General features: G+C 44.7%; 1 protein-coding gene across 2 annotated transcripts in view; it reads left to right on the forward strand.

Annotated features, from left to right (window-relative positions):
* Positions 1 to 21,775, forward strand: part of Rnf150 (ring finger protein 150) — a 225,055-nt gene that overhangs the window by 162,213 nt on the left and 41,067 nt on the right. For both annotated transcript variants that reach the window (XM_031340503.1, XM_031340502.1), the window contains 2 exons: positions 9,748 to 9,844; positions 15,276 to 15,486. In XM_031340503.1, the coding sequence (XP_031196363.1) occupies positions 9,748 to 9,844; positions 15,276 to 15,486 (308 nt within the window). The remainder of the gene's footprint in view (positions 1 to 9,747; positions 9,845 to 15,275; positions 15,487 to 21,775) is intronic.

A 21,775-nucleotide genomic window follows, 5' to 3' on the forward strand; every position in this document is an offset into this window, starting at 1 on the left:
CTCTCTCTCTCTTTCTGTCTTAGGGTTTTACTGCTATGAAGAGACACCATGACTGTTGTCATTATAAAAAGATAAAGAAATATTAAGATACGTTCCATGGTGGTGTGGTGAGGTACAGTGGAAGGGGATGTCTCAGCGGGCCCATGCCAAGGCATCCCCACCCCCAGTGACCAGCCACACAATGGTAGTACAGAATAGAACTTATTTAGGGCCTGGGGAAGGGAGTTAAGAGGGTAGTAGAGGCAGAGAGGAGAGAGAGAGAGAGAGAGAGAGAGAGAGAGAGAGAGAGAGAGAGAGAGAGGAGAGGTAAACTGGAGGCCAGCCATGAGCACTTGGAGAGAGGGGGAAGGAGGGAAAAGTGAAAAGCCCAAGAGGACAAGAGAGAAGCAAGAAGGAAGCAAGAGTAAGAGAGAGAGGAGGGAACAAGCAGCCCCTTTTATAGTGGGCCAGGCCTACCTGGCTCTTGCCAGGTAACTGTGGGGTGGAGTTTAGACAGAATGCTAACATTCCCCAGTTTTGTTTTCATTAAAAGAGAAAAAAATTAGAAAGAGATGATGGCAAAGCAAGAATAGAGTTGTCATGATATCTGGCTGCTTCATGCTGGCATTGTGGGTGATTTGTCTCTAGGGAACCTAGAAGAATAGATACAGGGGATGTTTGTCCAGTTTTAGGAGAGTTGGCTGTTCCATTGCTGTCCAGGGTCTGTGGAGCTATCTGAGGACAGGTCAGAAGGAACAAGTCCAGAAGAAGTGTCTGGGTCTGGGAGGAGACTGAGGTTGCTTCTCTGGAGCTGTCCTGGGTGTAGCAAGCGCCTGGACTTGACAAGATGTTGAAGCACATTATTATAGGTAGAGATAAGATTAAGTACGTTTGGGAGAAAGAAAAAAAATTTCTTAAGATGTACATTTGAAACCCAGGGGAATCCCACCCTTTGGAATAGGTAGCAAGTGGGAACTGGAGCCTATTTGGTCCATGAGAACTAAGTGGGTTTCCTGTAGCTTATAAGTTTATAAAAGGGATAACAACATGAGTTAACAACATGAACAGTCTTTAAGATGAGCCTTTTGTAGAGCAGAAGGAACAAGATTAAAAAGTTGGATCGTATAGTGGAATGTTTTATTAGAGTTAGGCAAATTTATAGGAACTCAGATAACAGGACAGTGGCATAGCAAGAAGAGGAAATATGACGCATTTAATTAATGGAAACAGAGTTTAGGTAAGGAGATAACAGATTACATCTGTGAAAGTTTTTTTTTTTCTAGCTGTCAATGTAGTCAGAAGTCTGAGAAAGAATAAACAATAGTCTATCAGTTATATACCAGTTATATATTATTTTAAAAATGACAGAGTCCACTAGCCAACAGTTCTCTGTGGTCTCTATCGTCTCCATGGCAACTTGGGTAGAGTCTGTCTGGCTTTCAAGCGCAGAAGACCTAAGGCTTTTTCTCTGTGGAATGGATACGTGTGACATGAGAAATGGCTTACCTTGGTTAAGCTAAGTCATTTGACTCAAAGTATCTAGTTTTGTCCACTGTGTTTCTCGGTGATTATTATATCACAATCCAGGCAGTATCCTGTAGCTGTGTCCACTTCTTCTGAGACTTTGTGGGGTTTAACAGTTAAAGGCTTTGGGAATTCTGTCTGTCATAAACTTAATAATTAACAAACTTCTGACAGGATTGAGGGCTATATAGACTGGTTATAACTGAATAGAATTTAATGACAATAGTAAAAATCATACTAAGACAGGATAAGAATGAAAACCTTAGGTAACTTTGACAGGTTGTGTAGGTAGAGAAAAGTATATTTTTGTATTAGCAAAGAAATGTTTGGCTAGGGCTAGAAAAAGAAAGCTGGCAGTGGTGGCATAAGATCGCACAGGTCAGGCCCACGGGTCTGTGCCACTGTGGGGCGGGACTTCCTACTAGCAGCTGGAAGTAGTGGCCCAGAGCCTAGAGTCCGAGGTGGGTGGGGAAAAGGCAGCACACGAAGTAGCTTGTTCTCTGCCTCAGGAGCACAGCACTGCTAGCGCTCACCCATCAAGTCCTGGGCAGAGAAGGTCTCCCTCGAATGTGTGGGAGCGGCCAGCCAAGCCCTTAGAGAGAGTGAGCAGGTGGTTGCGTGCACCGGATGGGACCTCTGGCAGGATGCAAGAGGCGGGGAGAACAGAGAGAAGGGCAGCAAGTAGGGTCACCGGCAGGGGGTGGAGCCAAACCTGCTTCTCAGGCGAGCCGCTGTAAATGAGAGAGGGGGGAAGGGAAAGTCTAAGTTACAGGTTAATAGCATACTGACCCGAGGGCAAGACACATGGGGGCTAAAGTCTGACGCTCAGACCCGGTGCCAGAGAGCAATTGTTCAGGACTGTCTCCAAGGAGAGGGAAACCTCACCCAAGGGAAAGAGTCTTAAAACGAGGGTCAGGGGAGCACAGGGTAGCTCTGAGCTCAGGAAATCTTCTCTGGGATCATGTAGATGGTCTCTCTGGCCAGTGGGAATGGGGGCTTACCAGATCTGAGCTAGCGAGTGTGGATCTCTTGTGGTAGCTGAGGTGGGATGCAAACCTGGAGAGTTTCTAGATCCAAGTCACGACACCAGATAATGTGTTTATAAAAAGATAGAGATATTAAGATATGTTCTATGGGGGTGTGGTGAGGTATGGGGGAAGGGGATATCTCGGTGGGCCCATGCCAAGGCATCCTTTACCCCTGAGGGACCAGCCACACGACGGTATAGTAGAGAATAGAGTTTATTCAGGGCATTAAGAGGATAGTAGAGGCAGAGAAAGGCAGAGAGAGAGAGAGAGAGAGATGTAGAGGCTGGCCATAGCCATGAGCACATGGAGAGAGGGGGAAGGGAGGAGGAAAGGGAAAAGCCCAAGAGGGCAAGAGAGAAGCAAGAGGAAAGCAAGAGTAAGAGAGAGGAGGGGGCAAGCAGCCCCTTTTATAGTGGGCCAGGCTTACCTGGCTGTTGCCAGGTAACCGTGGGGAGGAGCATACCTGGCTATTGCCAGGTAACTGTGGGGTGGAGTTTAGACAGAATGCTAACAATGATCAAGGAAACTCTTATAAAGGACAACATTTAATTGGGGCTGGCTTACAGTTTCAGAGGTTCAGTCCATTATCATCAAGGAAAGAACATGGCAGTGTCCAGACCGGCATGGCATGGTGTGGGAGTTCTGCATCTTGTTCCGAAGGCAAACAGGAGAAGACTGGCTTCCAGAGAGTTAGGAGAAGGGTCTCAAAGTCCATGCTCAAAGTGATACACTTCCTCCAACAAGGCCACACCTCCTAATAGTGCCACTCCCTTAACACAAACCACCACACTCTCCCTCCTTTCCTCTCCTCCATCTCTCTCATATACCTCCCCCCTCTCTCCATCTCTCTCATATGCCCGATGCACCATCTGTCTATCAATGGAAAACACTCTCCAGTTGCACAGTGAAGTAGAATAAGAACATTGATAACCACCAGGTTATGTTTCTACCACTGTTACTACCACTTCCGGACACGAGTTCTTTTCATTGTCTTTTCTCCCCTTCCCTTTCCCTTAAATGGAATTGTATTGTTTACCTAAGTTAGATAAGCTGACCTGTGACATGAAGTGACTCAGTTTTGCTCTCATCATTTCCAGGAGTGGGATTCTGCCCACCGTAAGACTCTAGACCTTGAGGGGATAGTGTTTTGGGTAGAAGGACCCTGGCTTGGTCAATGAGAAGATCTGAGTGGTAGATAGGTTCACCCCTCCTTCCATGGAGAAGCCTAGAAGGATGAAATGGCAGGAAAGGAGATAGCAGACCTCAGCATGGAGAGTGAGGAAACTTACAGTGTATGTCTGCTTTTTCTCCTCGCTGCTCTTTTGTTTACCTGCCCGACCCATTCACTCTATTTCACAATGCTGCTCTGGCCCATCCTTTCCAACTTGACTTACCAGGTTAGTGTTTAAATGATTCTACAGTTCAGCTAACCTAGATTTCTCATGCACATGTAACACTGTCCCTTTTCCCTGACCTCAACAATTTCCTTCTCTTTGGCGATCTTTCTTCTTGTCTATACCTTTCAAATCCCCCATTCTTTAGGCTATGCAAGAGACTCTATGATACCTGATAAGTTCATAAATTCTTCACAGTGTAACAGCTCCACTACCTGAGCTCCATGGAAATTTTACCTGTGTCTATTAATGCCACTAGACACGTGACTTAAAAGTTCGTATCACTCGCTCATTGAACACGTGATGCAAGCAATATGCAGAAAAACATGTAATTAGATCAACCACTCTTTTTGTTACGTTAATAGTCAGGATGCACTAGGCTTTGCTGCACTAACAAAACCATCTACCCTCCAGGACTCACCACAAGATTTCTCAATGTCTTCCAGGGATTCTGCAGACACAGCAGGACTCAGAAGCCTGATCTCGACTCTCTCTTCATAGCTTTCTGTCCAGTATCAGTCACATGCCTGTAGCTGCCACTAAGATAGCTTGTGACATTCTCATGTGGCTTAAAGAGGGCCATTTGGCACACTGGAAGGACAGTGTTGAGCCGCTAAGACTCTCGGTGGTATTATCCTTATTCTACGGGTGGGAATCTGAGGTTCAAAGAGAATAAGCACCTGAAGCAAGAGCGTAAAGCTATTCAAGGAAATAATAGAAATGTGAGGACCTCCACCCCTGTGGCCAGAGAGGAGAGGAGTGGGGCTGAGTGTAAAGCCAGGCCGGCTCACTGATTTGAGGACAGGGTTTGCTGTGGTTCAAGTGCCAGCCCTGCATTTTCCCAGCTCACAGAGGTTTGACTTTAATCTGCTCCAGTTTCCTCTTCCATAGATCACCAACAGTTTTCACCTGGAGGAATGATAGTAGATCAATTATGTGTGAGATGTGCCTAGAATAGACATTGCTAGTAGCACAAATTCACTTAAATTTCACTCTCATTCCACTGACAACTTTGAAAAGATGATTCAGACACTCCAAAGTGACATTTCAGCTGCCCGTAGAACCACGGGCTATCCTTGTACAGAGCTGATGTTGCCCCCAAGAGTGAGATTCTAAGGGACTCATGTTTTGTTGTTGTTGTTTTGTTTTGTTTTTGTTTTTTTGTTTTTCCAGACAGGGTTTCTCTATGTAGCCCTGGCTGTCCTGGAACTCACTCTGTAGACCAGGCTGGCCTTGAACTCAGAAATCTGCCTGTCTCTGCCTCCCAAGTGCTGGGATTAAAGGTGCATGTCACTAAAGAGGGTGAAACACCTTGCACCGATACCCAAATCACAAAAATCTTTTTTTTTTTTAATGTACATGGGTGTTTGGCCAACATATAAGTCTGTGCATTATTTGTGTACCTAATGCCTACAGAGGCCAGAAAATGGCTCTGAATCCCCTGGGTCTGGAGTTACAGAAGGCTGTGAGTCCCCCACCATGTGGGCACTGAGACTAGAATTTGGGTTCTATAGAAGAACAGCCAGTGCCCTTACCTGCAGAGCCCTCTCTTCAACCTCCAGAACCACAAAATCTTAATCATAACTCCAGGGTGGCAGTGTCATGAGGAGGGAAAGGGAGAACATCCCTTCTTCTCCTGGGGAGGACTGAAACATCATCTCACTTGGCAGAAAATCAGAGTGGGTGAGCAGAGAGCACTGGGTGTGGGAATGAGCACAGCCTGGTTTACCATGACTACTAAGCGCTGTATGGACCTGCTCACAACTCAGTAGCACTGTGTAGTTCTGCATCCTCTCTGTCTGCATTACTATTCTGTTGTTGTGATAACATACCCCCACAACTCAGAGGAAGGGTTTATTATGGCTTACGGTTCCAGGGTAACACAGTCGTCATGGTGAGGAAGATGTGGCACCTACAGGAAGCTGACTAGCCACGCTGCAGCCACACTGAGGAAGCAGAGAGAACTGGGTTAATGGGGTTGTTGATAATTTACAATTAAGGAATGCTAGCACTTTACATTTTGTTGTGTTTGGCTGGAGTTTGTTTTTTATTTGGGTGTTTTATCTTAGACAAAATCTTTATATGTAGCACATGTTGGCTTTGAACTAATTATTCTTCTGCATTGATTTCCTGGTTGCTGAGCTTATAGATGTGCTATGAAAACTTAAGTTCTCTTCTCTCTCTCTCTCTCTCTCTCTCTCTCTCTCTCTCTCTCTCTCTCTCTCTCTCTCTCTCTGTGTGTGTGTGTGTGTGTGTATGTGTGTCTGTCTGTCTGTGTGTCTGTCTGTCTTTCTGTCTGTCTGTACCTCTTTCTGTGTGTCTATCTGTATGTTTCTTGCTGCCTCTCTCTGTGTCTATCTGTCTCTCTGCCTCTCTTGGTGTCTGTCTATCTGTCTGTCTCCCTCTCTCTGTATCTTTCTGTCTGTATCTGCCTTTCTGTGTGCACCTCTATCTATCTATCTATCTATCTATCTATCTATCTATCTATCTATCTCACACACATACACACTGAGCAAGGGGAAGAAGGGAGAAAGAGAAAGAGAAAGACTTTCCCTTAAAAACAATATTCCCATGAGATAAAATGTTACCGATTATAACTGAGTCTTGGAGCACTGAGATGACTTCCTAAGAGTGAAATAAGGAAAAAAACCTCCAGTCTAGGAGTGTGAACCTTCAGTGGTTTTTCCACTGTATATGAGAAGGATCCACAAGGGAACTGTGGTACTTCTGGGAAGGAAGAGAGCTTGTCTTAATCATGTGTCTCTGTACCCAGTCCCAGTACAGAACAGAAGAGAAGGGAGTGACATAACAAGTGCTCTGTTTTCAGAAGATAAATCTGGCAACAGTGAGTAGGATGGAGATCTGTTCTCTGTGGAAGCCTGACAGCATGGAGAGACATTTAGATGCTCCTGCAGTGATGAGAAAAGTCATAAGGTGATTGACAGGGAATCGCAGTATAAAAAGAAAGGGAGAAGAAAGAAGGAAGGAAAGAAGGAAGGAAGGAGAGGCAGAGGGTGGGAAGGAAGAAGAGAAAGAAGGAGGGAGGGAGGGAGGGAAGAAGGAGGGAAGGAAGCAAGCAAGCAAATAAGCAGGAGACAAGAAAGGGACCAGTGGATGGAGTTGATAGTCATGTGCAAGTAGGGAAGAGGGTTGGATCCTTCGACAAGTAAAGACACTCACACAGCAAATGTTTCATAATCATCAGCTCTGTCAGAAACTGTTATCAATACCAAGGGTGCTGTGATGGGAAACAAATGAGGACTTGGCTCTCATGGAACTTGTACACTCATTGAGAGATGTGCTGTTAAGGGATCTATGGAGGAACAGACCCAATGGGAGAGACACAGAGGCAGATGACAGCAATACAGGGAGACTGAGGGGAACATAAGGAGAAAAGATGGAGGGAGATTTCGAGAACTTGGACTACCTGGGTGTAGTGCTAGCAAGTCTGAAGTTGCTCTCTAGGGTGGGCCTTGGGCTACACACTTCAGGGCAGGAGTTGATGCTGCTTCACATTCCAAGGTAGGATAACTTCTCTGGGAAAACAACTTTGTTGAGACCCTTCAAGTCCTTAGATAGGATCCACCTAGATCAGTAGATTATCTACCCACATCTTCATAGCAATTACTGGATGGGGGTTGCTTGAACAACCGGGCAACATAGCATTTCTGAGGAGAGATGTGTGATGGATGATCCTGAAGGAAGTAACTGGTAGCTCCCATGGAGTCAGGCCTTCCATGCTTGAGTGGCAGATTCCCCCATTTCACAGATAGTTGAGGACATTAAGCAACTTGTCTAAGTGTTAAGAAGGGCTAACGGTTGTTCCTGCTGCCATTGGGTCTCCCACATATGTGCAGAAAACACTTGACTGACATGCCACTCAAGAATAGTCAAAGGGGCCAAAATGGCTGACTTCTCCCAGGAGCAACACAAGACGGTTAACAGTTTTAGACAAGAACCTTACACCTGTATGGATTCTGAACCTTAGGAGGTCACTGCTTTCGGGGAGGGGCAAGAACCACCTTCACCCAACTTGGGTATTGACAGCTTCTTCTACTAACAGTGAAACCTATAGGGAGCTCTGACTTTCTCATGGCGCTGCAGTACGACCAGTCAGCTTCCCAGCATGGGGTGTTCTAAGAGCTATTTTGTTTTCGCCCCTCATTCTGCCAAGAACATTTATCTTCTCTCCCCTTCACGTGCAGGGTGACCACCACCCAGGATCCAGCCTGGCCACCCCCTCAGTGTATCCTTGTTCCTAAATTCTGCTCTATCTTGCCATTGGAAGCCCCACCCCCAAACTCTGTGTACTCAATTGGTAATTTTCAACAAGTAATCTACTTACATTTCATTTTATTTTAGCCATTTATTTTATCAGCCTCTGTCTTAGAAGAGGAGCCAGGTCACCGACACCCTCAGCACTCATTCTAAGTGTTGAACACAAACGTCATCATATACCCTCAGGAAAACAGGGAATGTGTGAAATCGGGTTTCCAAGCAGTGCATGCACAGGGTGTGCTGAGCAATAAGCTGGAAATAGAACTGTGTGTCCCTGGCACTGCTCCTGTCTTTCTAAGCTCCAGTCTCCACCTTCCAGGGTTTGGGTTTTGACGATATGCATGTTCACGTGTATGTGAGTGATGCGGAAGCCTAGAGTCAAACACAAGTGTCACGCCTCAGGAGCTAGAGACCTTGTGTTATGAGACGGGATTTCTCACTGAGATCTGGGGATTGACATTCTTTTAGGCTAAGCTGGCTGGCCAGCGAACCCTAATGATCCAGCTGGTTTTGCCTCACCCGTGGATGTCAGGGTGACAAGCACAGGCTACCACACCTGACTTTTGTTTTCTCCATATGCCTGGGGAATCCAACTTGGATCATCTAGCTTATACAGCAAAAGTGTCATCAGCTGAGTGCTCTCAGCCCAGTCCTGTCCCACAGACTTACGTGTCCTCCAAATCTGAGTTGTTCCGTGTGAACCTCTCTAGTTAGGCGGTCTACTTTTCTATGGAACTGGAAAGATCCAGACAGGCATGGAGTGTTCTGAACAAGCCTCCCCACTGAAAAGAGAGAGCTCTAGCTGTTCCTGATCCAGACAGGAGGTGCTAATGTCTGCTCCTCCCAGGGAGTCTTTGGAGAAAGCTTCTGATGTATACAGCCCATGAAGGCTCCAAGCCAGCTCCTAAGCCAGGTTGGACGTTCAGATAGGACACTGTCTTCGTAGGCAGGCTTCCCCTGCCAGGCAGACAAAGCCTTAGAGTAGCTGGAACTTGAGACTGGCAATGCAGTTGAGTACAGCGCTGTACAGACAGTTATGTCACTCACAGTGAAACCACAGTCACCACCTGTCTTCTGGCGACCAACAGGCCACCAAAGCAGCTTAAAAGGTCCTTTTTCTTACTAAATGTTTCTAGGAGCTCCTCTGCCCTTCTGGGTTCGACTCCCAAGTGCAAATGGAAATCAGCATAAACTTTAAAGAGATCTTCTGATTGTGGCAAAGAAACTCTGGGGTAGGGCACAAGCCTTTGCAGGTCATCCGACAAGAGAGTTTCCCTTGAGTTCTTGCCACTGAGGAAGGGGAGATCTCTGCTTTTACACCCTTCACCTTTTATGAGAAACCCTGGAAGAGTCCGTTGCAAACCTTATGGGACACTCTTGCGATCCAGGCAGATTTGAGGTCAGCTCGCACAAGGGAATACTTTGGAGCAGGAGCCCTATCTCTGCCGTGCATCAGTTGAGGGACCTTGGACAGGTCAATGGGCCGAAGTGATCTAGGAGTACCTCAGTTACCACTGCTCTAAGATGTATGGTTCTCATTCCAGGCATCTTTTCCACAAGTCCTGTGTTGACCCCTGGCTTCTAGACCATCGCACCTGCCCCATGTGCAAGATGAACATTCTTAAGGCCCTAGGGATCCCGGTAAGCACAGTACAGCCTATAGCCTTGTCCTGTCTGTCTTTTCCCATTGCCTCCAAAGCAGGAAGAAAGACTCTTACCTGGACTTCTCCACATCCCCTTGTTGCCATTGTCCAGTGAACTCTGTTTGAACACCCATCCCCTCACCTTTGCTCACTCTGATCATACCATGTCCACCATTTGTCTGTGAGTCAACGAAGTTATTGCTTACACAGCTCATAGACATCTCTTCCAGGCTGGGTCAGGTACCGTGGGCCAGCTGAATACCAGGGCCTCTTTGCCTACCACACCTGAATGTCCTCAAGGAGATGCCTCAGTTTGGATGCTTGCTGCCTCTTGATCACCAAGCATTCTGGGGAAGCTGTTCCTCTCTCCTTCCCCCCACCACCATCACCCCTGCCCAATGGGAGGAGAGGACCAAGACCAAGACCATAGCTCAAAACACCCACTAAACTCACATTTCTGGAGAGTTTGAGCAAAGAGGAAATCGGAGCCACTCAGCTCCAACCCTGCCATCAAGCTGCTTCTCAAAGCCATGTGTTTTCTGACATTTACTGACTCTCCCTAGGGTCAGAATCCTGCCAGCTGGCTTGATGTTCCAGGGAAAGCCTTTCCCAGGATTGTATCAAGTGAACACCAGCTGCTGGGTGTTGTCCTCTCTGGGCCTATGAGGACAGGAAACAAGCCAGGCCACCAAATCCGAGAAGTGCACAGGGAGACACAGAGAAACACAGGCCCTGACTCCACAGAACACAGAAACCAGCTCAAGCCTGCCCACCCCTCCCTCACCTTGCTGCCACCTGTCTGTTGCCACTCCTATCCACAAAGAATAAAAAGAACGGCAATGGTTCAGGAAGTCACTAAAGAATGAGGGCCAGATCACATATCAAAGTGCTCTTGCAGGCCAGAGGGCTAATTAGGACTATCAGAGGGTTCTGTTGGACAATGTCCCCTGACCTGCTTTGACCGGGTTGGCTGCCCTGTGCTCCCTGCTTCAATGGCAGTTGATCCACCAACCACAGATCCACTCAAGACACTGGAACTTTGAGGCAGATTTTATTCACAGTGTACTACATTTTCAGATCAGAGTTGTGCACGCACAGTGCACACATGGATGTGGAATGTGAGAGGAAATCCACCTCCACCACACACCTGTGACTGTACCTTTCACATTTCTGGCTATAACTGATTATTTTAAGGAAGAAGAAAAGTGTGTACACATTTTCTTGCAAGCATGTATGCTTGCATGGATGCATGGATACATTTGCTTGTGTATGTGTATGCAACTGAATGTGTGCATGTGTGTGTATTATTGCCTATGACGTTGTGTGCTTATGGGTCTTAGTTGGGTTCGTCTTCTCTGCCAGTTCAAGAATTGAAAGGCTGGAAATATTCTATGCACAAGAGGTGGCAGCATAGGCAGCATCAGCTGCTGAAGGAAAGTGTTTATGGAGGGTGAAGAAACACACACACACTGCAGATTCAGAGAAAAGGATGCCTTGAACAGCAGAGGAGGACTTGGAAAAGCAAACCTCTGGTCTCTCCAGAGGGCTGGGGGTTTTAAAGTTCCTGAAAAGTCTTCCTCCCCTACTTTAGGGTTAGTCAGGTTGAAGACAGACAGGTTGATTGGACCACAACTGTTGTGTGATAATGCACTAATCTGGCCAGTCCATCGATGGGAGCTGGTGGGAGACAGAAGCTAGCAGGGAGATGCTGCAGGGAAAGCCTTTTCCAGGCCTGGACCAACTAAACACCACAAGTGGTAGCTGGTGAGACACCATCGCTGTGTACTGTCCTCTCTGGGCTGATGAGGACAGGGAACAAGCCAGGCCACCAAATCCATGAAGTACTCAGGGAAAACACAGAAGTGAGATGCCCTTATGTGCATGCATGTCTGGCCTGCATATATATGAGTATATACTGACATGTGTGCATTATGTTACTTCATGGGTACATTGCTGACAGGTATGTGCTCATACATGTGTGCTTACATAAGTGTGTTGTATACTTGCATTCATGTGTAGGAGCATCATTTCAGAATCCCTGTGACTCCACCTCAGTGTCAGCCCTGGTCCCCTTGGTCAGGACAGGTATAAAAAAAAAAAATCCTTGCTCTGTACTTAAAATTTATGCTGAATATTTGATTCCAGATTTCCACCCATAGAAGTATGATTTCTCCAGAAGCTAATTCTTATTGGATTCCAAATATTGATGTTAATTATTTCTCAAAATAGAAATACTGAGTAGCCTTTTGGCTTTCTTCCAAACTAAATAATCTTTAATTGTTAGCAGTTGGACACTCTGGCTGAAAGTCCGATGCCTAACAAGTCTGTTAGATTTGACTTAGCATACTAGACTCCCAGAAAAATAAACATCAGTAGCATCTTTGGGCTTTGCCAAGGATAAGCCAGCTGAAGAACATGACACATCCATACTCAGCCCACAGAACAGACCGTCCCTGTGAAGAATGAGGCACGTGCCCTGCGGTTGTTGGAGAAGCATCAAGCTTGTGGCAGTCCTTCTGCTTCCCAGGCTCTCTTTTGTCCTGGTGAAGACAGAGTCAGGATCTGGGAGGAATTCAGGGTTCCACCATACGGTTATGCACCAACGCAATCATTTTTTTTTCATTCTTGAATGTTGCACATGACTAAACTGGCACAAAGCTATGAGAATTAGGAAACATTTCTTACACTAACACTTCTTTAAGGCAGTTTAAGGAAACGGTCTTAAATTTTCCCCATATTCTAAATTAATTTATTTTAGCTTAGACTAGTCTTGTCTTGTCCTGTCTTCTTCAGACAGATTCTCCCTAGGTAACTCAGACTGGCCTTAAAGTTGTGATCTTCCTGCCTCAGACTTCCAAGAATCCCTGGGATTATAGGTATGCACCACCATACTGCACTAGGGGTTTCTTATTTAAGGACCACTGGGAAGAGCACACGGATGCCTGTCAGCCCTTCACCTCTGTATCCTTGACTGGGCTGAGTGATTTTGAAGAACTGGAGCCCTTCAGAGGCTTGAATGCTATCAGTCACAAAATCATATTTGTGGATTACACCTCAACTATCCTTGGAAGAGCATCAACTCATGAATGACTTTGTTGTGATTTTTGACTCATTGACTGTTCAAATCCAAGTGGTTTAGGTGTCCTATATTTCTTGGTAGTTTGTTATTTTTAGCTCAGTGCATTTGTACCTGCAGCGGAAATCAATAAATATACAAATATACAGCTCTTGAGTCAAAACTCAAGAGCGGGAGACAACATTGTACATTGTACCTTCCCTACAATGGGCTAAACAATGAAGCCACATCTTATGACAGATGAAATCCTCATAGCGATGCATATTTTTTCAATAACATTTTGTGAAAAATATCATAGGGAGAAGGAAGAGATTTTTTTTTTAATTTCTAAGAAATTCATACACTTTTACAGTGAACTACAATGGAAGGGTTCTTTATTTTCGAAGTTTTCTATCCTTGGCCTACATGGTAGTGCTTTATGTACAGATTAGTCTCCCTTACAGAACAGTGGCTTTCCTGATTCCTCCTCCCAGCTGTCATAGGATCCAGGTTTCAGAGGTCAGGAAACACCTCCTACATCATTGTTCTCCAGATGTGAATAGGACTCTAACCACCATTGAACAGAAAGCCCTATGGAGCTGGTACAGTCACAAGCTTCTAATTATGGGCCACTGATTTATCAGAAGAGTTTTCCCATGCTTCCTTAATTTCAGTACCTAGACAGAGTTTGTTAGCAGATTGCCTTGAATATGGTCTTTAAACAGTTTGATTACTGCTTGTTTTCAAGAGGTAGAAATTTTTCTGGTTATCTATGTAGATTGAATATAAACTGGAAGGTTCTAGAAGGTTTTGGTTGTAATTTGTTAATTTGTTACCTGTTACTCATGCTGACTCATATACCCTGTTCCTGGCAGAGAGAGAAGACTCGTCCCTCTGTTGTGGTCATTTTGTGGTAGCTATGGTGAGGGTAGATGTGGCTTTTGATGGTGTTGTTGCTGTAGATGTTGTTGATATTCTTGTTGTGGTGGTTGATGTTATTGTGGATGTAGCTGTAGGTGTTGTGGTTCTTGACAATGATGTGGTTCTTGCTGTAGATGTGGTGGTTGTCGAAGTTGTAATTGATGTGTTTGTTGATGACAATGATGTTGTAGGAGTTGTGATCATTGCTGTTGTTACCCGGGAGCCTCAGGTGAGAGAGCATATTGGAGAAAAGAAACCACTTGGAGATAGAGAGGCCAAGAGTTGGGAGAATTGTTGATAAGAATGACTGTTCCCATTCAAAACCAAAATCAACACATTTTAGTGAACAGTGAATTGGTCATTCTATAAACTGCCTTCTGACAAGCTGAGTGTCGATACATTGGCTCACTTTGACAGAGATACCAAAAGCCAAGGGGCAAAAGAACAGAGGAAAGACATAAGCTGACTTTGAGGAACTGTGGGATGGTTGCAGCTCCCAAATGACAGTTGCAAGCAAAAGTGTGGTCCACCAGAAACAACCCACACAGCGCTGCAGATCTCCTCTGTGTTTCACACATGCCCATGACTTCTAAGACTCTGCTTTTAATAACCTGTGAATATAGCATGATCACTGTGGTGCTCATTCAATGCAAACCTGGAATGCTCATCCTCTGCAGACTCTAAGGCAAGAAATCATGGCATCACTATCCTTCGTGACAAAGCAGTCAGCATTCAAAACAAACAAACTCACAGACAGCAAAAACTGCTTAGCAAGTTACAGGCAGCCAAGGCTACACGTTGAAGGCAGGAGCCTCCAGCAAGAAAAGAGACAAACACAGCTGCAAGAGAAGGAGAGGAGAGAATGTGTCTAAGTGTGATTAGTACCATGTTAAACGCTTAGAAATAGTTTCCTACGGTTCATTTTGGCTTATGTTTTCTTAAACACAGCCTCACTGTGTGTGTGTGTGTGTGTGTGTGTGTGTGTGTGTGTGTGTGTGTGTATGTGTGACTATTGCATAATTCCCAGTGAGTAAGAGTCTCCGGCCTACTTTCATATCATGTTTGTAAACAATGCTTGAGACTGACAATAATTAGCAGGCTGCCAGCTCCATCCTGTGTGGAAGAATAAACTCTATATAAGAGGAAGTCCTAGTTTTATCATTATAAACAAAGATCATGTATTCCTCCTAACTAGTTGTTTAAATATAGAGATTTCAAAACACTTGAATTTAAATCCTTAATCTATACCTGAAAGGAACCCTTGGAAAGGAAATTTGAGATCATTTCATGACAATGAAACTACATATAAACAGTTTTTAAATAAAGTGGCTGAAAAACAAAACAAGAAAACAATGAGCTTAATTTTCAGTTTAGACAAAGTACTTAGGATGTAGGCATTGCATCTCTAAACTGAGGATGTGTTCTAAAATGGACCCTTCTCTGCTCCCCTCAGCCCAACGCTGACTGCATGGATGACTTGCCCATTGACTTCGACGGCTCTCTAGGAGGCCCACCAACCAATCAAATCACAGGAGCCAGCGACACAACTGTCAATGAAAGCTCAGTCACTCTGGACCCTGCTGTCCGGACAGTGGGGGCCCTGCAGGTGGTCCAGGACCCAGACCCTGCTCCTCAGGAGGGAGAAGCCATATTTACAACTAACAGTAAGTACTGCGTTTCAAGATGCCATCACTAAAAATGTTATTGCCACAGAAGGGTTGGAGAACAAATAAAGAATATGATTGTGTGGTGGTTGACATTGTCAACTTGACAGAATTTGTAATTACCTAAGAGACAAGCCTGCAGGCAAGCCAGTAAAGGACTGTCTAGGTTAGTCTCTGGGCATACCTGTTAAACACTATCTACATTAAGTTCATTGGTGTGGGGAGACCCTTTAACTTTGGGTGGAGTTGTGCCAGGGGTTTGGGTCTTACAGGAAATAAAAAGGAAGCAGGGAACTGAACATTCACATTCATTGCTTTCTGCTCCCTGGCTGCCGATGCAATGTGAACAACTGCCTAAACTTTCTGCCACCATACCTTCCCTGAGGCAGGAGAAGAGCATCCAGCCTTCTGACATCAGAAGGCAGGGAAGAGAAACAAGTGGCTGGATACATTGTTCGTGAGGGGGCCCTTGAGCCATGTGAGTGTGGCTGTAGCAACCAACACCAGTCTGATCTGGGTTCAGGTCCCCATTGCTGGGGAACTCACTTGTATATGGCACATCTCTTAGTGATTTCACTTTATTTCATTAAAAGACAGGATCCCATCACGTTGCCTATGCTAGCCTCAAATATCTGATACTTTGAATATCAGTCCATCGACCTCCAGGGTAGCTCGGACTGCCAATGCGTGCCAATGTGTCGGACATCCCTTTAGGTGGGCATTTTTAGAAGCTTCCTGGCTCTCCCACTCCCCTTCTCCTACATACGTGGTTACTAAGTCCTGTGCTGTTTGCTGGTGGTTGTCATAGAAATATTTAAATATCTGTATGAGCACTGGGTTTGAAGCTAAAATCTAAAGTACCTACTATTTAGTCAAATATAGTAAGAGATAAAAGCCTTGGAAGTTCTAAGAAAATCAGCATACAAATTAACTAAGTTATGTTTAAAGTGAGAAGAGTGGGTGGATAATGTAGTTTTAGATAAAGTGTATTTCTTCCTCTTGATAGAAGCAACACATTAATATGGAAAGGGAGAAAAGCAAATTGAATCATCTCGGGCTTTTTCCCATTGAAGTCAAGCTCCTTTTTACAGATTCGTAATTCTCATACTAAGATATAAAGACTGGTATTTTTTTTTCTGATTAACTATACAATCTAAACTATTGGAAGATTGAAAGATGAAGGAATTTTTCAAAGAGACCTCAGGTGGGGTACTACAATCTCAAAATGGTCACTTTTATTAATATGTTCTATTTTCTATTTCTTTTTATTTACATTTGTTGTTTTTGCGGTGGGGTGCACTCCTGTATCACAGTGTACATGTGGAGGTCACAGGGGACTGGGCCATGATTAACTCTTTCCTTTACCATGTGGGTTCTGTGGATCAAATGCAGGTTGTCAGGCATGGCAGCAAGCACTCCGCCATGTGATCCTTGTCACAAGTCCATTGTACTCACAGGACTTCCAGGGAAGTCACATCAGGGGACGGTAGAGTTGTGCATCATGCCATGCCGGCAGCATTGGTTTTTGTTTTGTTTTTGTTTTTGTTTTTGTTTTGGGTTTGTTTTTTTTTTTTTGACAAAGAAGAGTTATAATTTCAAAACCTTGATTTTCCTGGGTGTAAGGATCTCAGATTGAAGCACTGAGCAGTAGACACTTGAGGTTCCTGAAAGGCTCATCTGATCCCTCTGTCTTCATAGTACTGTCACAAACTGATGTCATGGTAGTCATGCATATGATGTCACTTGTCTAGTACCATAGCACAAAAATGTCGATGGGTAATGCTCAATTGAATAATACATGTTATTTAACCAAATACATCCAGAATACTTTATATTCTTTTTTATTGTAATCAGTCTTCAGAATGTGGGGTGTAGTCTACCCATCCTGTATGTTTGGACTTGGGACAGCCACATAAGAAGTGCTCAGTACTCCTGTGTGAGGAGGAGCTTAGCACACTGCAGCACGTAGACAGAAGCTCCAGTGATGTGAAAGAAGAACCTTGAAGGTTCGTTGTTCACGTTTCTGTTGATTTGTTTGTTGTGTAACTTTGTTGGTTTGATTGGTTGGTTAGCTTTGGTTTTTCAAAACAGGGTTTCTCTGTGTAGCCCTGGCTGTCGTGGAACCCTGCTCTCTAGACCAGGCTGGCCTTGAACTCAGAGATCTCCCTGCCTTTGCCTACAAAGTGATGGGATTAAAGGCGTGAGTCACTGCTGCCAGGTGTTGGCTTTGTTTTTAATCACAATAACATTCTAAGTTTTGCTATAAGAAAACATCTGACCCAGGCTGCAATAAGTTTTCTCAACAGTATGCAAGTAGGGCCTCATGGTTTTTCTATTATTGGTTACTTGCTGTTACTGTCAGACATCTGGGCACTAACGGACTTGCAGAAAAGCATAGGAAGGTCTGATAGAACATTGCAAGCAGTCTAAAAACATGGAAGCCAAGGGCATATTTTTAAAGTCCATAAGAAGAAAAGAAGAAGAAGAAGAAGAAGAAGAAGAAGAACAAAAATAAAAAGTGGGTCATTCTCCTTGCAGTAGAACAATTGTTTGATTGACCAAAGACAACATATCAACTACTGGACTCCTTAACTTGAAAATCTGTTACATGCTTGTCACAGACTTCAATTAAGGCCAGACGATAAAAGAAAAAGCATTTATATTTAATGTGGCTAAATATCACTCAAAATGAAATAGATATAAATACACCGTGGGATAAAATCCATTCAAAACAAAATAGAAAATTATAGTCTGTAGCCATGTGATCCATAACCCTCAAGCTCCTTGAGAAAAAGAGAATTGGAGTGGGCAGGTCAAAGCAGGCCATTGTTAGACACTGACTGAATGCTGTGAGTTAAAAGTGTTTAATGTAGGCTTGAAGCAGAGGTCTTCTATTCACAATGGGAGAAAAAAAATGCCTTGTTTCAGAAGCAATCTTTGGCAAGGCAAAATAAAGGGTGGGCGGGAGTAAAAGAGCATGCCTAAGTCAGAAGATTGACAGGCAATGTGAATGTGCTTGGAGACATTTATATCTCAGCATAGAAACTGAGTGTTGCCTACAAAACATTCTCCTGGGCCATCTTCTTCAGATTTGTTTTATTTATTTGGATCTAACAGAAATAGGCAAAGAAAATGACACTATCGATGCCTTAAGGGGAGAGTTTCTCTGTACAGATTTTCAAGTTTTCTAGAGCCCTCTTCAAACAACTCAGTAAGTGAGCAAACAGAACTGTGCTGCTAAATGCATGCTAATTGCAGTTCTCATAACGCAATTTTTATCAGCTCCTTGATGCTATCTGACACTTAGGGCTCAGTGTAGAGGTCCATAGGTGTGGCCACAAATTCAATCCCTAGAACAATAATCAAAAGCAAGCAGATAGGGTCATACTGCTGTAAATCACAAGCAAACAGTCAAACGGTATTAAGCTATACTCTCTGTCCTTACATCTGAACAAACCAGAGGATTACAGTCTTGTGAGATAAATATTATTCCTATCTTTCTTTCACTGATGTGAATGTAGAGATCCTGAGGGATGAATGGAATGGAACAGTGTCCATACACTAATGGCAGGTGTATCTGGAATTCAAACCAAGCTGCTGGCTCTTTACATACACTCAGAAGATATACCAGGCAGAGTCAGGGAATGCACCCTGCCTGGCTCACTTCCCATTTAGTATAGCTGTTCACCTCTTGCCACTTCAAATATCCTAAGTGTTTCAAACTTAGCTCAGCTGCATCAGCACTGTCATTCCTACGTCCCTTTTCCTCAGTAGACAGAGCTGGTGTTCTGTGCTAGGTCTCATCAGCACCTAGCATGGAAGTGTAAGCAGATTACCACAAAAGATGGCATCAAAAGATCCTCTTTAGCTCCCACAAAGTCATGAGGTGCCTGGCTTGTGGCCAGGGAGGGGGTTCTCCACGATCTATCCTCAGTGCTCCTGATGGCCTATTTTTTGTCATCTTGACACAGCAGTCCATATCCCTTTCTTTCTCCTTGACCTCACTTTAAGTCCTGTGGGCGGGGGTTCAGATGCCCTCTCTATGCTCTACCTGCAGGCCTGACCGTGCCAAAACCTTTGCCTCTTGCTCCCGAGCACTGGTTGCCGATGGTTGGGTTTGCTACCACTGAGGGAAAAGGTGCCTTAGGAACAAAGGGAAACATGGCCTCACAATTATCCCCATGTGTTTGGAGACTCCAGAGAGGAGCTAGAGAATGATGCTGAGGGAGACTACTGCACCTTCCCAAGTCCCACAAGCTCCAGTTGGCATCACCTCGGGAAATTCTGAAACCTTCCTTTTAGTTTTCAAAGGCTTGTTGACTCCACAGTCTGCTTCCTTCCTTCCTTCCCCTTTGAACCCTTCCAAAGGCCCGTGACAATGATGTGCTTCAGAAGGCTGCCAAAGGACCGCGATCCACTTCGCAGCCTGTGGCAGGTGCCTGACCCGTGACGGGTCAGCCCAAGTGGAGAAGGACAGTGATAGGCAGAAGCCTGCGGTCTCAGATGCCCAGCATAGTCTGAAAAGCACTTGGTCTGACCAGAAGTGCTGCCTTTCAGGCCTTAACAGAGAAGCAATACGTGTGGGTGGGTGTGGAGACTCACGGAACTTAGCCAACCAAAGTAAAAGGTGAAATGGGCTTCCTCTGGAGAAGGTCCTTTGCTAACTTCCCGTCAGCCTTGGTCCATTAACTACACAGGACCTGTGACAACTTCAAGATGTATTTTCATTTCTGTTTTACTGATAAGTAAAATGTATAGCTTGAGTAGACTGCTCCAGCCCACCCCTCCCCCTGGGGGAGTATTCCCGCAGACCAAGCACGGTTTACTTACTAACTTGACAATGAAGAGACTCAAACCCAAATCAAAAGAAAAAAAAACTTGTTTTCTTCTGTGCCCTTTCCATACTCCTGTACCCCACAAGAGACGGATCCATGTTGATTACTCTCTAGGGTCTCTGAGTCCTGTCCATGCCAGAGTCCGTTGGTATCCAGTGTTTCCTGTGGCCTCTCGTCCTCTCAGGAGCTCCTCTGAGACAGAGTATAAGTGCAGGTGCACACATGCCACAGTGTGCTTCTGGAGGCCAAGGGACGTCAGATGTTTGTGGACTCCTTTTACCTTCCTTGAGGCAGGACTCACTGATAGCTCCTGCTTTGTGTGACAGACTAGCTGTCCTATGAGTTTCAGGAGTTCATCTCCAACTCCAGCTTTCCATAGGAGCATTAGGTGAGCTACCATGTCCAGCTTTTTAGGTGAGCTCATCCTCAGGTCCTTACTGTACACAGCAAGTGTTTTACCCACTGCAGTATCTCGCCAGCCTTTTTCTCCTGTTTCCTTGCTACCAACATCTTTCGGGAAGAAACTAAGACAGGAATAGTCTCACAAAAGAAATGTCTGCGTGTGTCAACACCCTTTGTGAGCTACATATTTAACTGATGTCGGCTATGAAATTGCTCATTTACAAAGTAAGTCATTTGATGGGGAACAGACATATGCAATTGCTTGCCACCCATCACGTGTGTGTTATATGTACACGCATGTGTGTACCATTCATACTTTTCAAACTGCACTCACAAGGGGGAAAGCATTGCTGAACATAGGAACTTCAGTATTTAAAGTGGCTGTGACTCATCAGCTCTAGCTACTGTCACAGGGACCAGCCTAGATCCTCCAGAGTCATGTGCCTCAAACTAATTATGGGGAAAACTTCCAAAGACTTTGTGCAGAGTAAATGTTTCTCTCTGAAATGCTGCCCTATCTCTGATCCATGGAAAAACTCAACAGACAGCTCTCTAGGGCCTCTTCACACTGAAAAGTGTCTTTCTGGTTTTTTGTTGTTGTTTCCTAGTGACATTCACTTCCATTTTTCAAGTCCTATGATTTTTTTAGTGACCACTCAATAAAGTACTTGCACTGTAAATGTCCCATGGCCTGCTCTGACCTCAAGTTGAACATAAACACAAGAGTCAGGGGGTGTAATATGGACTTTTCCAGGGAGCCTGACTTTGAACTCTGGGTGTCTAGTCACTTAGAGAGTGCTGGTATGAACATCGCATTATATTCAGAAATGCAACTCTACTTCACTGCTTTAGAAAAGTAGCTTTTTCAGGCTCTTATGTGAGAATAAGATATACGCATGTGCTCAGAAGTAAACACACGGGAATGAAGCACGCCATTGTGAGTAGCTCCAGCTTCGTTCTCCCTGGCATTAAAACCAGAAATGTCAGAGTAACTGTCCCCGACTATGGATTAATATGCCATGAGCTGATTTCCCTCGGTGTCCATAAGATAC

The sequence above is a fragment of the Mastomys coucha genome, unplaced genomic scaffold (assembly GCF_008632895.1).
Source record: "Mastomys coucha isolate ucsf_1 unplaced genomic scaffold, UCSF_Mcou_1 pScaffold22, whole genome shotgun sequence".
Taxonomy (NCBI): domain Eukaryota; kingdom Metazoa; phylum Chordata; class Mammalia; order Rodentia; family Muridae; genus Mastomys; species Mastomys coucha.